Raw genomic sequence first — 17,952 nt, 5'->3', positions numbered from 1 at the left:
ATATTATATTTTTAAACTGTGTGAAACCCACTAATTACTATCCTCCCAAATTTAAAATGAGGAGAGTAGGTTTGACCAGAGTGAGTAAATTTCACAAGAATCCACTTCTGGCAGAGGAAACCTGTCTAGGGTCTGGACTCCAGCACAGGGGCCCTACTTGCCTTTGGGTTTATTTGATATTTATTTGACATTTGTTTAGTACCTACTATGTGTCAGGCACTGTTCAAGGTGATGAATATAGCAATAAACAAAATAGACACAAATTTCTGTCCTCATAGAATTTATATACTATTGTGTTGGCAAGACCCTGGGTTTATTTCATTAGTATGTTAAGATATTTAGTAATAAATACCCATCATAACATTCTGTTCAGAGATATGATTAATTCTGAGCAGTATCCTGGTTATCCTTTCCTTGGGGACCTGACTGCATCCCTTTACAGAAGCTGGAAGGGTTCTGAGCCCAGACTTCCCGTTACTATGCTTCTTTTGACAAGAAGAGCTAGAATTATGCATTTATGACTTAGGCTTTATTTCCATGATGATTCCCAAACGATGACAGCCAATTGTGCATTTCTGATAGGAGTACCTCTGCTCCAGTTCTGCTCCAAGGGCTTGAGCAGCACCAGACCAGGACCAGGCAAGTAGCTGGAGGTTGGAGGTTTCTGAAACACTGGATCCAAACTCTACCTACCTGTGGGAATTCAAAGAATCCTTTCATTTAGTTATCTCCACAACCCCCTACACTTCCTGAAACTTCTCTCCCACGTTACTTTTATGCTCCTAGAAGTATATCTAATGTGCTACTAGAAGTATGGTAAAATTTCTACGAAAATGAGTTTTTTACTTTTAAAATATTTTAACAAGCAGTGAGTATAACATGCTACCATAACTGATGAAGCTCATGGACATAATGAGGCAGATGAAAGTTTCTTGGCACACAAAGAAATATGAGTATCTAGGCTATAAAGCATGGAGTTCTAGGCATGCCCAGGTCTCAGAGATGGAAATCTTGGAGCAGACTGCCACCTTCAGGATAACTTCCCAACTAACTCTAGAAGAAAAAGCTGGCTTTATATCAATGTCAAAGACCAATCCCAGTAAAAACAGATTTCGTGATAATCAATGGTGGAAGCTATGTTCCTTGCAGTACTTTTCTTATAGTTAACTATTAAATTTAATAATTTAATACATAAACCATTAGTTTTATTTAAATAAAAATGCCTCTCTTTGATTCTTTTTTTTAAAAAAATTACTTCGATTCAATTCTCTTTACATCAATTCTTTCCCTTGCTTTTAACTGGTCAAAAACATCCACCTTCATTTTGCTGAGAGATGAGGACACTAAAAACATTACAACCAGTCTATAAAAATATGGTAACTTTGGAAACCCTGCTACTTCCTAGTGGATACCTTTTATCTTTTATGGATTAATGACTATATATATGTATATATACATATATATGTATATATGTATATGTGTGTATATATATGACAATATTTCTAAAGAATCTCAAGTAGAAGGAGCAACATAATAATCTGTTTACAAATGGGGAGTGGGGAGGGGGGGGAGGCAGGAAGAGAGAGTATGTAACAATACTGGTGTTTTTTTCCTAACGTCTTACCGGTTATTCCTTTCACTAAGTTACAGGGAAGTTTCTCTGGCTTTAAAAGAGAAATAAGTTAGGGAATGACGTGGTGACGTAGAACTTAATAGTATACATAAATAACACACATTAATATCAAAAATAAACAAAAGAGAAAGGACAGCAGGACTGAAACTGATACAAGCAAATCAAACTGCTTTTTTTTTTTTTTTTAAGATTTTTAAACAATGTTTTAAAGTAATCTCTACACCCAAGGTGGGCCTCGAGTTCAAGAGATGCAGGCTTCATCTACCCAGCCAAGCCAGGTGCCCTGAAAGAATACACTTTCATTATTTTCCTCACAGAAAACAGGAAAAGGCGATTTTAGGACCTTCCTTTATCCTGGTGCAGTCAGTTCCATTTTTATTGGCTTCCTTCAGCGGCCCTGACCTGTGAAAGGACGTCAAGGTCTTCGATTTCCTTACCACTTTGATTCTCTACTCAGCCTGCAACTTTGAAATCACGTGGAAAGCTTGAACCAACGCCGGTCATTAGAATTAAATCAGAAAGTCTGGGGGGAGGTCAGGCCAGGTACGGTTTTAAAGCTTCTCTCCCGACTCCCGAACTTGCAGGGTTGAGAACAGACGTGGGTCTCAGCTTAGGGGGCCCCTCCCGAGGCCCCTCCCCCCGGAAGTAGCCAAAGGCGGTCTCAAGCCTCCCATCCCGAAGGGAGGCGCTCGCTATGACACACTCAGGGCGGAGACGCGGTGTGCGCCCTCCCGCCCGCTAGGGGGCGAACGGCGCGCTTTGGCGCCCATTTTTCGGCAATGGGCCGGATCGACCCCACGCGTGCGCATGCTCGATGCGTCCAGGAGGGCGCCGGTGCCGGTGACTTCTCACGTGTGGTGTGAACCCAGAGCGCATCATGTTGTGAGGAGATGGGGGCTGCTGTGTCTCGCGCAATCAGGAATTTCAACCTAGAGAACCGGGCGGAACGGGAAATCAGCAAAATGAAGCCCTCTCCCGCTCCCAGGCACCCCTCCACTAAGAGCCTGCTGCGAGAGCAGATGAGCCGTAAGTGGTGCAAGGGGGCGTTTGGACTCCGCGCGCGAGGTCCCGGGGCGGGCTTGGGGGTTCCACGCCCGTGGATCTTGGTCCAGTGGCGGGGGTGACCGGGGTTGGCCGCAGTGACTTGTCAGCCGAGCGCGGTAAGGTGAATCCCCCAGGCCGGTGACATTGAGACTGTCCCATTGCGCCCTCGGTGGAGTGGCGGCTCCGCCCATTTCGAAGTTGCGGAGGTGGCGGCCGCTACCCCGGCGGTACTGGCCCTCGGAGGCTTTTACCTTTAATGCTTGAGGTCTGGAATCCGAGTCAGAAGTTCCTCGGAAGTGCTCTCTAGGGGTCTTCACAGAACGGTGGACGCCGGGCCTGACCTAGCATTTTGATTTACATGTACAATATTTCCTATATTGTCCGAGTGATTGTTCATTAAGCAAAAAATTAAAAGTGGCTGCCTTGTGTTAAATGTTAGGATCTTAGAGGGAATTTTCTTTGGGTTTAATATCGTGACATTCTTTTTCTTAGACCATCCAGAAATTAAGGGAGAAGTTTCTAGAAAAGATGACAAACTGCTGTCCTTCCTAAGAGATGTGTATGTTGATTCCAAAGATCCTGTGTCTTCTGTGAAGGTAATGTGTGTTTTAATTCAGCAGATAAGTAATTGAACCTTTTTGTGTTCCAGGGAAACGAACAAGAGAAGTGTGGTAGGTAGTGAAAGAGAGTGAGCGCTCTGCCTGTTTAAAACTGTCAACGTAGTTGTGACCAATGTACAGGGCATTGTTAAAACTTAAGATCAGTGGCGATATTATTTCACAATTTGTAGGATTTTGTAAGGTACTTCCAGTGATTGTCATTTGAAGAGGAGAGCTTTAATACTATTTTCTCATCTTTAAGTGAGTTGAGTTTTGTCCCAATCTCAGGGATTCCTTTAGTGTTGTGTTGTTGGTGTTTTGTTTTTTAAAGATATATTCAGATAGGAAATGTAAAAATTGGGAGTTTATGGAATACATTGGGAATGGGAACCTATATGTAAGATCTATATATAACTACAGTGCACAAGTGCTTTGTATATATGTGAACAAAACAGAGTCCTTGCTCTCAGTGCTTATAATATTGTGAGGGACACAGACATTAAACAGATGAGCAACCATAAGTACATAATTACTGATACGACTGTGACAGAGAAGTATAGGCACTGTGAGTCTACAGAGGGACCTGTTTGTGATTGGACAACCAAGGGTGGTTTCTGAGAAAGGGACATTTAAGCTCAGGCCTGAGGGATGAGCCTGAGTTAACTAGATGAGTTTGTTGGGGCAGGAAGGATCTAAGTAGGGGGAAGAGTGGGATTAAAGGAGAGGAAAGTGCCAATGACAACTCCCAGCTATTTTTCCATTCAAAAATTCTCTGGTCCTCTCTGTTTAGATTGGTAATACTGTTTGCACAGATACACTTATTAATGTAATTTTCATTAGATAAGCAAAATAAAACTGATGTAAAATAAGGTTTGTGAATTGTTGCATGTAATAGCAATTATAGGGCTCATTTATCACCAGATGTTCCCGTAAAAAAGATGGAAGGGCTGATGTTCATTTTTTTGTGTGTTAAATACTTCCAACAATAATTGTGGAATTATTGTGGAATCCAACAATAATTGTGTTGAATAATTCTTCTGACTGCTGTTTCTCTCATGCTATACTAAATCATGCATTAAAAAACTGGCCCTTGGGGAGTGAAAAAAATTTTAGTTTTTATGAATACAGTTACATAGATACAATACACAAGGAGATATATGGTCGTATTAAAATTTGGGGGAAAAGTCTAAAAAGACTCGAATGACAATGAAAAACAGATTGAAGTACCTATTTATGTTTTGCCCCTTTTTCTCTTTTGGGTAATTCGTAGTTTTCTTAACGATTTGTGATGTTTGCAGACATTAGTGATACTGTGTATATATCAATTTTGTTTATTTAAAAAAAACTTTTTTTAATGTTTACTTATTTTAAGGAAGAGAGATAGTGCAAGCTGGGAAGGGGCAGAGAGAGAGGGAGACGCAGAATCTGAAGCAGGCTCCAGGCTGTGAGCCGTCAGCACAGAGCCTGATGTGGGGCTCAAACTCAAGAACTGCGAGATCATGACCTGAGCTGAAGTCAGATGCTTAACCAACTGAGCCACCCCAGCGCCCGGTGACTTTTTTGTGTTTATTTTTGAGAGAGACAGCACATGCCAGTGCACGCACCTGCACAAGCCAGGGAGGGACAGAGAATCCAAAGCAGACTCTGTGTTGACAGCAGTTAGCATGTTGCGGGGTTTGAACTCATGAACGGTGAGACTGTGACTTGAGCTGAAGTTGGATGCTGAACCAGCTGAGCCACCCAGGCGCCCCTTTTGTCTGGCTTTTTAACTTAATATTGCTATTCAAAATTCTGTCAAATATGTTAGTCTTTTTGTTTTTCGTGGTATTGGAAGTCTGGATTCACTCCAACATAAAAGCAGTTTATCCTGCTGTTATGACTGTATATTTTCTGTTAAAATCTTTATTTTACATAAAGATTACAGTGGTGTGTGGAGATCTTTTCAACTGGATGGCCAGTTGTCTAAATATAATTTATTGAATAACCAGGTCTTTTCTCCACTCACTTAAAATACTAATATATGCAAGTCTGTTTATGAATTCATCAGTTCTACCTGCTTTTCTATTTCGATACTAGGATCATACTATATTAATTAATGGAAGTTTGTAATGTGTCTTGATATCTGTTACAACCTTCTATCCCACACTACTCCCCAAAAGTTTCATGACTCTTGTCACAGTTTTTTCCAGACGAACTTGAGAATCAAATGGTCAGGTTCTTTAGTAAGTCTGATTTGGATTTTTAGTGTAATTGAATTGGAATGTACAGGTTAATTTGAGAATTAACATCTTTGTATTACTCAGCTTTGGGGGGATAGAGGGAAGGTTGCTACCATAGGATCTTTTTTCACCCTAAGGTTTTTAACTATTGCCAATTTGCAGAAAGTGAGTGATTTTTGTATTGCAGCTACCCACATTGCAAGGTTATTTCTATTAGTATTTCGGTTTGTTGTATTATTTTTCTGAAGATTCTCTCATATCATCAGCATAGAATTAGTTTTCTCATACGTGTACTACTACATTTATTGTGTTTGTAGCATTAACACAGCAGTGAAAATTGGTATTCTATCCTGCTGTTTCCTTAAATAGGGTGTCTTTAATGTTTCAGCCTTACTTATAATACAGTGATATGGTTTCTGATTAAAAATACTTTTTTCACATTTGGGACTTTTTTATTGTTAATTTGCTCAGAGTTTTTTTTTTTTTGTTTGTTTGCTTTGTTTTTTTCTTTTAATCAAGAGAGGATGGCCGGTAGCAGCTCGGTTTCCGGCTTTCGGTTTTTGCGGGAGCAGTGTAGGCCTCAGGCTGTTTGGACCGTTTAACCCCAAACATGGATATAAGACCAAATCATACAATTTGTATCAACAATATGAATGACAAAATTAAAAAAGAAGAATTGAAGAGATCCTGTATGCCCTGTTTTCTCAGTTTGGCCACGTGGTAGATATTGTAGCTTTAAAACCATGAAGATGAGGGGTCAAGCCTTTGTTATATTTAAGGAGCTGGGTTCATCCACACATGCCTTGAGACAGTTACAAGGATTTCCATTTTATGGTAAACCAATGCGAATCCAGTATGCAAAAACAGATTCTGATATAATATCTAAAATGCGTGGCACTTTTGCCGACAAAGAAAAAAGCAAAAACAGTGGAACAGACTGCAACAGCTGCCAACAAAAAACCTGGCCAGGGAACACCAAATGCAGCAAATACCCAAGGAAATTCAACACCAAATCCTCAGGTCCCTGATTACCCTCCAAACTATATTTTATTCCTTAATAATTTACCGGAAGAAACGAATGAGATGATGTTATCCATGCTGTTTAATCAATTTCCTGCTTTCAAGGAAGTACATTTGGTACCTGGAAGGCATGACATTGCTTTTGTTGAATTTGAAAATGATGGACAGGCTGGAGCCGCCAGGGATGCTTTAAAGGGATTTAAAATCACACCTCCCATGCCATGAAGATCACCTATGCCAAGAAATAACATGAGATAGTTGTCTTTAAGGGACTTGGTGTTATTTATAGTGTTTGTTTTGATAACATTTGGTCAACCCATTTTAATAGTTGGGGGTGAGGGGGAGTGAAAGTGAAATTTTGGTGAATGATTTAAATAGCTGGTCTTTGTTTAGCCTGGTGAACGATGAAATATGAAGGCCTTAATTTTGTACAATAAACTATTATTTGTACTCTAAAAAAAAAAACAGAGGATGTTGAATTTTCAGATATTGTTTCAGTGTCATAATATTTTAGTATTTAATATTAAACAGAAGGGAAATTGAATAAAAATGTATATCGAGTGGAAGAAGGATTACCTGAGAAAGTTAAGAAAGATAAGAGAAGCTTTGAATTTTGCAAAGTGAAGAAGTTTGAGTGAATATTTCAGTCCAGAGTTACAATATAGAGGTAGAAGAGTATTATGCCTTCCGGAACCAGTTAGACTTCATTACAGTCAGGGGAAAGTGTGAGCAATAAATTTGGGAGAATTGAGATAGGATGGAGGTAATAGAGACCGAATCATGAAGATCCTTATTTGTCTTGCTAAGAAATTTGGGTTTTATCTTGAGGACAGTGGAATGTCATTGAAGAGTTTCTTATCTGATTGGCTTCATAATGGACTGGAAGGGAATAAAATGCATTTTATCTAATCAAAGGAGACCAGTCCGGAGCCTTTTGTAGTAGTGCCCACAGGAGACTTTGGCTTGAACTAGGGTGATGTAGTGACCAGGAGTGAAGTGAATGTGTTCAAGAGGGACTTAGAAGTGATTATCAATAGGATTTGGTCATTGATTGGATGTAATGCATGAGGGAGAGGGAGATGTCAGGTATAATATGACATAACAAAAGCTTTAAGTTTTGGAATGAGATACAGAAGGAAGTGATATTGGTCACTGAGACAGAAAATATGGGATAGAACTGGATTTTCAGAGGAAAGGGGTAATTTCAGTTTTAGACATGTTGATTTTGAGGTGCTTGTAGATAATCCAAGTAAAGATGCCCTTTACACATTTGGGAATTTGGATCTGTAAGTAAGGAGAAAGGTCTAGGTTTGAGATCAGCTTGGAAAGTTATTAACACATAAGTAATAATGGAAGTCTAGGGTGTGTGGGGGATTACTGTAGTAGAATGTGAAGACTGAAAAGAGGGCTTGGGCCAGAACTGGGAGCACACTAACCTTCAGGGGGCAGCTGAAGAGGAAAAAGTCCACAAGAACAAAGGACCCACTAGAGAGACAGATGGAAAACTAGGAAAAGGAGTGGCATGGAAACCAAGGGGAAGGTTATTATGGTCAATGGCATCAGATCTATAGTGAGTATACTTGAAGCCTGAAAAGTGTCTTCTGCATTAAGATCTAATCTAATCCTGGATCAGAGATCACGAATACCATCTTTAAAGCTTAACTAGAGAAAAGGAAACTGGCCATAAACAAAGTGTTGTTCTGGGTTTGGTGGGCATTTTTAAAAGATAGTGACTATGGCATTTTTATATTTTGACCAAACAGCAGCAGTAGGCAGGGTACAATTGAAAGAAAAAGGAAAAGGGAATGATTGGCAAGGCCAAGTAATGAATGAAATACAGGGCACAGCACAAGGATTATACTTGGATGGGACAGACAGATGGAAAGATGGGTGTACGTAGGTTGGGTTTTTTTATTATGTTTGTGTATTAGTTTATTTTCTCTCAAGAGGCAAAATCCCTAGCATATTTGAATTCATTTAAGGTGTTTGGAGGTATTGAATATGAAATAAAAAACTAGGAAACAGAATGGAGATTATCAAGTAAGTTATTAGGGCAGCATCAGAATTCTGCCCTCCTAAAACAGGTTTAATCTAATCAATTCATTTTTGTTATTTTAATATGCATGAAATAATGTGATGAGTGGATGGTAGGCAATTGATTGTTATTTTGTAGAACTACCTAGATTTCTTAATGATGATTGAGCTGTAGTTATAAAATAGTGATTTGCAAAAGTGCCGTTGAATGTGTGGGTCATTGTAATGAGAAAGCCTAGTTTGGAGAAGCATATGTAGCATTTATTTGAAGAATAGTGGAGATTTGAGAAGCATGAAAGTAGATGTCACATCTTTTCTTTCATCATGAAAGCCCTTTGTTTTTGTTTTTTGATACTAGGTAACAGATGCTGGAAAACGTCAAGAGCCAAAGGAGTTCAGATTGGTAAAAGGCCAAGACTTTAACATGATGAGTATTAAGAACATTCCCAAAGGCAAAATTTCCATTGTAGAGGCATTGACACTTCTCAATAATCATAAACTTTATCCAGAAACGTGGACTGCCGAGAAAATAGCAGAAGAATACTCTCTAGAACAGAAAGATGTAAAATCCCTTCTCAAATATTTTGTTACTTTTGAAGTCAAAATCGTCCCTCCTGAAGACAAGAAAGCAATACCATCAAAATGAAGAAAATGTTGAAATTACTTTTCCTATATGTATTCCCCAAACCCATGCCCTGTTTAGTTTCTCATTTAGTTTTAAATTACTGAGTGTTTAAAGCTCCCTCCTTGGGAGAGCATACTATTTATTGAGCTCTGCTGAATTTTCAGGATTGCTGGTAGAATGAATTTTGTTTTCTTGTGAAGTTTAATTCGGTTTAGGCATATGTTCGTGTGTAATATCAGCAGGACTAATCACATGTATACATTTATTATAAATAAAAAAGTTAATGTGTAATTTTAGCACATCATATCATCAGCTTTTAAATTGATCATATGATCTCTTGGGAAATGTCCTGTATCTCCCTCATTTAACATTCAAAGTTTTGCCATCCAATTTAGGTGATTAATTTATTCTTCCTATGGAATTGTGAAAGTAAGAGTTTTCCTACCTTTTGTGACTATATTGTTAGGGTAAGGGAGACTTGACAGTGAGGTAGGATAACAGTATTTCCCAAATGAAAGCAGACAGGAAAGTGGACACAAAATCAATAGAAAGTACATTTTTATTATTATAGGGAATAACAGTGAGGACTTCTCTTGTTTTGAATTGGTTTTATGTATGGAATAACTTCTTAAAATTATAAAAAGGAATTGATATTTATGAAATTTTAGCAGTCTCTGTTTTGACAAACGGGTAAATCCAGAAGCTTTCAGAGAAGCAGGCAGTCGTGAGAGCTGTCTGGAAAAGTAACTTCTCTGGATTTAATAGAGAAATAACAAGAAAATTGTGAAGAATGGTTAAATCAAAGAACCATGGTAAATGAAATTTGGTGATGAATTATATGTATGTTTTCTCATTTAAATGCTGGTTGAAGGAAGAGAGAAAAAATTGCAAGAAGCGTGAAATGTGATTATTGGAAGGGACCTGGGAAATTGCTGCTTCGTCAATTGAACTAACTTATGAGTACAGTGTGTATTGGCACTAGGGTCTTGAGTGAGGTTATGTAAGTTTAGCTCTGTCATATTACCACCCGTGGGATCTTGGGTAGATTGTGTAGCCTCTTGGAGACTGAATTTTCTCTAAAAAATGAACAAAATGCTGCCTTATTTAACTCTAATGATTACCGTGAACATAAATAACAATAAAGGACTGGACAAATAGGACTTGTTTTTTGCAATTAAGAACAGAGAGCTGGGGAGGTTTCATGACCTATTTAGGATTATTCTCTAGTTTATGACATAGCCATGTCCAAAATCTAGGTTTTCAGATTCCTAGTGTTATGTTTTTTCTGGTGGGCCAAAAAGCATATTTCAAAAGAGCAGGAAGTGTAAGTTACAGGAATATTGGAAATGTGGTAAGAAAAGTTCCAGGTTACCTGTGTCCTTCTGAAGGAATACAGACATGCACTACTTCCCAGGGATTCCCTTGGGAATGGTATGGAAGATGCTGAGGAATTCAGCATGATGACGGAAGGAAGCATTTGCAATGCTGAAAAAAAAATGGGCTGAGATGGGAAATTTTAAGCTTGTTTTCAACTGCAGGTTCATTACGTGAATAAACTGTACCTTGTTTATATTTGGTTCAAAAGTGTTCTTTTAAGAAAACTGTATAAAATTGCATTTCAAAATCAATCCGTCCACAAAACTGTTTTCCTTTATCAAATAAAGGTCAATACTTGAATTACAAATACTGCTATTTCTGAGCCATCTTCCCTATTCAGATCTACTACACACTGTGGTTAGACGTATGTAAATCTGGCTGTTATATGGTGTCACAAGATAAAATAAAGTACTTCCATATCTTTCATTTTACTCGTACTTTTTTTTATTATATGTGGGAGAGCACTTGAGTAGTAGTGGTGTCACAGAAAGCATGGACTTTAGATTTAGAAAACCTGGGTGTAGATCTCAGCATCACCACTAGCCGATAATATCTTAAAAGCAGTGACTGCTAGGCACTGATCTCGGTGCTTTACATTTACTAACTTGCTTGATATTTACCATAGGCAGGGAGAGAAGTACCGTTTGTCATATTTTACAGAGGAAATTGAAGCACAGAGATCTAAAATAACTTTTCAAAGATTAGTAAGTGTTGGAACCTGGATTTACACCTTAGTAGTAGATTATTTTCAAAATCTTGTGCTCCTAAATGTTTTACTGTGTTGCCTCTTTGGGATTGTAAGAATTAAGTGATGGCATTCAAGGTGCAGGACTACTCAGTGCCCACCGTATATGAGAAACATGTCTGGGCCCTCTCTGTTATGATAGACTGGTTTAGTAAGTCTGAAAGATGCCTTTGTTGATGGCTTCTAGATCGGGGGGGGGGGGTGTTTTAAAAAATATTTAATGTCCAGTGTGTGCTGACCATCTGTGGAGATAAAATAGTTGCAGTGTCTGGGTCTAAAGTTTATTGTGAAAAAAAAAAGGAACAGGAGATAGAGGGCGACTTTGAAGGAGAGAAGCTTTCCAGGTATGAAAAAGGGAGGAGGGAAAGAATTCCTGGGGATGAAAAGACTGGGGGTTAGGAGAGGAGGCTGGAAGTTTAATCATAGGGTGGGGAGGAGAACAGGTCCAGAGAGCCCATAAAACAAAAGCTGCCAAAGTAGGTACATTTGGTAAAGCTCTATGATAAACAGGGTTACCATATAATTTATTGCCCAAACTGGGACACTTGAGAGTGAAAAGGGCACCAATTCCATTAGAACAATAGGGACAATAGCATAAACTAGAATATCTTAGGTAAACTAGGATGTATAGTCATCCTAACCACAAAAGGCATTAATGGAGGTCTTAAAGGCCATCTCACCAATGACCCCTATCTGTGCCAGAGGGCCCTGATTGGCCCCAACTAATGCTTGTACATGGACATTCCCTCCATATCTACTCCAAGCCCTTAAAACACCCATAATCCCAAAAAGAGGAGGGTAGAGCCCTGGACAATTAGTGATTAGGAAGCTTCTGTACCCATAACTGGGTACCCATCACTGAACGTATAGAACTGAAGCAGTTCGAAGCACCCTGAATTGGGGCAGTGCTTTAAGACAGTTTGTCAGGTACAAGTTGAAAATATATAAGAAATGAGCACACATAAAGGATTAAAGTAGTTTTATGCATCTTAAGTAGCCATCTTTATAGTAGCTACTCTATCTTACTCGTCCTGACAAAGACCGATCCATTAAATACTTAGAAGGAATATCTATCCATTTGTTTATCTGAATATTCCATATCTTCTGCTTTAGGAAGAAATAGGCCTGAATTACTCGTTAAGAGAAATGATGAAATATCAGAAGCACTTAGATCTAAATCCCTATATAAAAACCAAAGCAGAGCATTTGGGTCACTAATTCCATGGTCTTTCTTTGCCATTGTCTGTGCTCCAACAGAACTATGTCTCAGGAATACCTGTAAGGGGAATGGTAGAAGAGGAGCTCACCAGTTAAAAGAACAGTATCCTGAACAGACACGATGCTCTGTAATTTTTTAGTGTGTTGATGTGAAGTATATAGTTGGTAATACCAAAATTGCTTCCTCCTTGCTTCCTGTGGGGAAAAAAAAGCAACAGGTAGGTCATTAGAAAGATGAATAATTTTGGAACAAGAATTTAGTCAAAATGGGATAAGCCAGTACTTGGGGGTTGAGTAGGAATGCCTGAAATGAAAGGAAATAGCAGTGTACAGTCTTGAGCAGGAAGATTTCTTGGTTGCATAAGAGAATATAACCTTTGGAAGAGTTCATCTACTTTTGAAAGAGGAAAACCATAACAATGCCACCTGACGGGATATACTCTGAGTATGGCTCCAAAGCAAGTAAATGAATAAAAAGACCTATGTGAAGTGAAAGATTGATTACTGACAGCCACAGCTGGAAACAGAGAGGGCCACTGAGGAAACAAACAATAGTTTTATTTATTTCTAAAATAAGCCTCAGGCCTTTCTCTTATTTCAGAAAGGTAAATGTTGATTAAATCTAATACATGTATGTTTGGTAGTAAAAATTCCATTTACAGCCAAATTTTTCTTTAAATGTCTTACTGCATTTTGAGGTAAGCATAATACAAATCGTCCAATAATTGAGTTATGTAATGAGGATTATTACTTTAATTTTAGAATGATCTATAACTCCCCTTCATTTTTCAGTGATGATCACTACACAACAGTATATTTTTGTATGATATTTAAATTTTATTTATTTTTATTTTTTCAATATATGACATTATAATCTCACCTGTCTTTATATGGATTAATGAGCATATAAACAGATGCTGCTTTTTAATTACCCAAATAAAAAACAATACAAGTGGGCTCCTACTTATTATATAGATTATTATTGGCATAGGAAAACCCTTGCATAGAATATTCAATTCTCATTAACTCTATTCATCATTCCTTAGGCCGTCATCCATTCATTATTCAATCATTTCTGTATGCCAGTGCTGGTCCATAACTGATTCTATTAGTTCAGATAAGAAGCTTAGAAATGGAAAAACCACTTAAAGTTTGTCTTATAGAAAGAAAGAAGTGAGAGGAAGGGAAAGAGGGAAAGTGGAGGAAGAGCGGGAGAGGCAGAGAGAGAGAGAGAGAGAGAGAGAGGATGGGAGAATGGGAAACTATTTTTTGCTTTATAAGAATCCCAGAAATACATCATCAAAGCAAAATGAGTACCTTTTCTCCTCTTAGGTTATTTTTTTGTTGCATCTTTTCCCTTTATTGCTGGCCCTGGTGCTTCTGGAGGAATAGCAAAAGGTAAGATAAAAGATTTTTTGAAGGACTAGATGTAAAAGATTATAGAGCCTCAAAACAGCATCCTTAATGAGACCTTTAAATATTTAGGTTGACACATTCTATTTTTTAAGAGACCCGCTTTTAGGTAGGTCAAATGTATGACCCAGTTCTGAATGTAGATATGAGATTAATAGTATGATTTTTTTTTTAATGTTTTCTGCTTGCTCAAGTCATTTATTAAGCCAAAAGAAGACATATAACTTTGCTTAATGGTTTTTTTTTTTTTTCAGTGTACTGTTACTTATTTTGAAAGTGCTATAGAGAGAGCAACTGGGGAAGAGCAGAGAGAGAGGAAGACAGAGGACCAAGAAGGCTCCATGCTGTCAACACAGAACCCAACGTGGGGCTCAAACTCGAACCATGAGTTCAGGACCTGAGCCAAAATCAAGAGTTGGACGCTTAACCGACTGAGCCACCCAGGTGTCCCTGCTTAATAGTTTTTTAAAAGTGGCTTTTCAAGTCATTTGAATCAGTCAGTAATTACATCAATAATATTGCTAATTATTCATTCACCACAAACACTTATCAATCTATCTACGGTGTGCCAGTTACTATTCTAGAAGCTGGGGGATGCAGCAGGGAAGATGAAGTTTTACACAGCTTACAGTTTCACAATGTTGGCTACTATTTCAGTTATCCGTTGTTTTTGCTCCACAGCAAACCATCTCAAAATCTAGCAGCTTAAAACAACAGTTTGTTATTGTCTCTCATGGTTTTGTGGATTGTTGGAGCTTAGCTGGGTGTTTCTGCCCTGGGTTCTCATGTAGAGACATGGCCGGGGCTGGTGTCATCTGAAGCATCCAAGATGGCCCACTCACATGGCAGCTGACGCAGGTTGTTAGGTGAAAGTTCAGCTAAGACCGGATGGCAACATCCATAGGCAAGCCCTGCATGTGGGATGAGCTTGTTGTAGCTGCAGCAAATGGCTGGGTTCCAAAAGCAAATGTTGCAGGACAAAGAAAGTGTATTGTCAGAACATGACTCCTTTATTCTATTTGTCAGAGCAGTCACAGAACCTGCCTTGATCCAAGGGTAGAGGACACACATAGTCCACACCTCTCTATGGGAAAAGTGTCAAAGAATTTGTTGCCATCTTTGCCCTTTGCGGTGCATCATATCATGAAACGCATGCTGCCAATTTGTCTCATTTTGATGGTGTTAACTTTGATAGCTAGGTTAAGGTGGCATCTTTCACATTTTCTCTGTAAAATGACTAATTTTCCTCTTTTAGTGAATAAGTCACTGATTAGGAAGGGGCATGAGGTATTAGAAGTGTTCTCTGTCTTGACCTGGGTAGACGTTGCATTAGTATATACATATGTATATCTATATCAAGCTGGGCATTTCAAAATAAAGTATTTTACATACTTGACTTGTTATGCTTAATACCGCAATAAAAAAATTTAAAAATCCAAGTTGCCATCTCACCTTCTTCCCTTGCCCAGCTGTACTTTGTTTGGTTGGTTTGGCAATGATTCCACTAGTGTCTCAATGACAAAGACTGCAAAACTCAGACACCTCTGGCTGTTCTCTAACTCACCCCCACCTTCAACTCTAGACCTGAGTCATGACTCTCTGTAATTCGTTTTCCAACTGGCATCCAGACTGATTTTTCTTTAAAAATGCAAACATGAAACTGTTGCTCCCCTGCTTTAAATTCATCCCATCGGCCCTAGGATAAAATCCAAGTTTGTTAAATTATAAGGTGCTCTGTGTCTGCTTAATCTCTCCAAACTCATCTCTCATGACTTTCTCCGAGTGAACTCCAGTCCTCCCAATGAAGTCTCCTCCTGATGTATATATTTACCTATGACCTAAAGTGCAAAATAGCACTTCAGGGGTTTATTGAATGGTAATTTAGTTCAATTCTGTTTAATGAATATTACTGAGTATTAACTGAGTGCAATCTCCGAGCTGAGTATAGAGGTAAGTTATGGTAAGGAATTAACAAAGTCTTTGCTTCCTGTTCAGATAAGAGAAGAGTACAAATTACCCCACTACAGGGCAGAATTTAATAAGGGCCCTGAGAAGTATAAACACAATGCAACGGGAATTCAAAGGAGGGAGAGATGAGAAGCCTCCTGTGCAGGGTTTATTTGCCTTAATTAATGCTACCGTCCCAAGGAGAATGAAGCTGCCATGTAAGGGGGAAAATCATAGAAATGTAATTAGTTCATCAAAGAATTAAGTTTCCAGACAGCCCAGTCCCTCTGGCTCTAAGGCATAGTTGGTGACTATAGACAGAAGGTCTTCCACTCCCTGTGAATATACTTTCACTTTTCTTGAGAGGCTATTGAAAGGATTTGCCTTTTGTGTGTCTTTGATACTCTTAGGCTGGGAGATACAGTTTCTATTTTTAATTTCTCCTTGCAGAGCACTGCTGTGGCTGGAGCAAGCGTAGGCTGAGATTCTCCCTGGGACACTCACTACAGGGCTTGTGTGTGGAACAGAACATGCCATCCCAAGAAAGACTTCTTTAGTGTTTAAGAAGTGTGACCTCTGGCAAGGTCCCAGGTCTTCATATTTCATTAGATACCTAATGTCCCTTTTATACCTAGTGTTTATATTTATAGACATTAGAATCCTTTGTGCAGCTGCTATGCAGAAGAGCGAGAAGAGTGGGCTGTAGTAGTCTCTTAGGGCTACTGTAACAAAGTACCGCAGACCCGGTAGCCCAGACAATAGACGTTTTCTCACAGTGCTGGAGTCTACAAGTCTGAGATCAAGGTGTTAGCACAGTTGTTTCTTCTGGGGCCCCTCTCCTGAGTTTGAAGTCTTCTTGCTGTGTCTTCACACAGTCTTTCCTCTGTACCTGTGACCAAAAAAACACCAGCACATTGTGGGGCACCTGGGGGGCTCAGTCGGTTAAGTGACGGACTTCAGCTCAGGTCATGATCTCAAGGTTCATGAATTTGAGCCCCGCATCAGGTTCTGTGCTCAGTGCAAATCCTGCTTTGGATCCTCTGTCTCCCTCTCTCTCTCTGCCCCTCCCTCCACTGGCTCTCTCTTTTGCTCTCAAAAATAAATAATAAAACTGTTTTTTTTGTTTTAAGTTAAAAAAAAAAAAAAAAAAAAGGAAGAGGCTCCTGAATGGCTCAGTTGGTTAAATGTTCAACTTCGGCTCAGGTCATGATCTCATGGTTCCTGGGTTCGAGCCCCACATGGGGTTCTGGGCTAACAGCTCAGAGCCTGGAGCCTGCTTCGGATTCTGTGTCTCCCTCTCTCTCTGCCCCTCCCCCGCTTGTGCACGCGTGTGTGCGCTCTCTCTCTCTCTCTCAAACATAAACAAACATTTGAAAAAATTAAAAAAAAAAACAAAACACAAACAACTCCAGCACATTGGATTGGGGCCTACCCTAATGATCTCACTTAACCTTAATTACCTCTTTGAAGGCCCTTTCTCCAAATATAGTCACATTCTGAGGTACTAGGGGGTAGAACTTAAACACACAAATTTTGAGGGAACACAGTTCAACCCATAGCACCAACCTATGTCAGATTTTAGCCACACATAATTATTTGTAGGGACATAATGTGATCTTGGTGCTTTTTACATTGCATAAAGTGCAATTTAATTTGTGCTGTGGTATAGCCTGAACAATTCTGTTAATGATAATTAGGTGCAGTCCCCATTGAAACACCCCATAGCACTGGGTGGTATCTTAGGATAAGGTCCAACTCTTTTGTTTTGCAAGTTCAGGTATGGTGTGTAAAGTCAAATAATTAAAAGCAGAGTCTAGAACTCAGGGTCTTGATTCCCTGATGCACCATGTAATGTTACACCTATCTTGTAACATCACTTAATTTTCTAAAAATGACCTGGAAAGCTTGCAAGATTTTAGAGTCTTTTGCCCTTAGAAATAAAATTAGCAGGAGGTCTGGTCTAAGTTTAAGGCTTCTAATCCAAAGCACTAAGACTTCTTAGTGCTTTGAAAATATTCACAACCCATAGGTAATACCTGTGATAATTTTTCATAAGTGAATTAGAGGGTATGGAGCAT

The 17,952-nt window shown here is 39.0% G+C and overlaps 1 protein-coding gene, 2 long non-coding RNA genes and 1 pseudogene across 3 annotated transcripts in view; 2 read left to right on the top strand and 2 right to left on the bottom strand.

Annotated features, from left to right (window-relative positions):
- Positions 1–510: 510 nt before the first annotated feature.
- On the bottom strand, positions 511–2,361 carry LOC123608752. Its single transcript, XR_006717420.1, has 2 exons — positions 2,071–2,361; positions 511–693 (listed from the first exon to the last, which is right to left on the bottom strand). It is a non-coding gene; the product is annotated as an uncharacterized LOC123608752 (long non-coding RNA).
- Positions 2,362–2,394: 33 nt separating this feature from the next.
- NDUFAF4 (NADH:ubiquinone oxidoreductase complex assembly factor 4) lies at positions 2,395–10,303 on the top strand. The gene is made up of 3 exons (XM_045499078.1): positions 2,395–2,659; positions 3,170–3,273; positions 8,908–10,303. Exons 1-3 carry the CDS (start codon positions 2,524–2,526, stop codon positions 9,193–9,195), a joined length of 528 nt encoding a protein of 175 aa, XP_045355034.1. The 5' UTR covers positions 2,395–2,523; the 3' UTR covers positions 9,196–10,303.
- LOC123608750 lies at positions 6,030–6,983 on the top strand (annotated as a pseudogene).
- Positions 10,304–11,803: 1,500 nt separating the features above from the next.
- The window catches only part of LOC123608753, a 55,663-nt gene continuing 49,514 nt past the window's right edge, over positions 11,804–17,952 (bottom strand). Inside the window, exons 3-4 of the long non-coding RNA XR_006717421.1 lie at positions 13,832–13,894; positions 11,804–12,709 (exon numbers count right to left, since the gene is read on the bottom strand). This is a non-coding gene — a long non-coding RNA (uncharacterized LOC123608753). The remainder of the gene's footprint in view (positions 12,710–13,831; positions 13,895–17,952) is intronic.

Source organism: Leopardus geoffroyi, chromosome B2 (assembly GCF_018350155.1).
Source record: "Leopardus geoffroyi isolate Oge1 chromosome B2, O.geoffroyi_Oge1_pat1.0, whole genome shotgun sequence".
NCBI classification, from domain to species: domain Eukaryota; kingdom Metazoa; phylum Chordata; class Mammalia; order Carnivora; family Felidae; genus Leopardus; species Leopardus geoffroyi.
The sequence above is the reverse complement of the archived record's forward strand: the minus strand, read 5'-3'. Positions and strand labels throughout refer to the sequence as shown.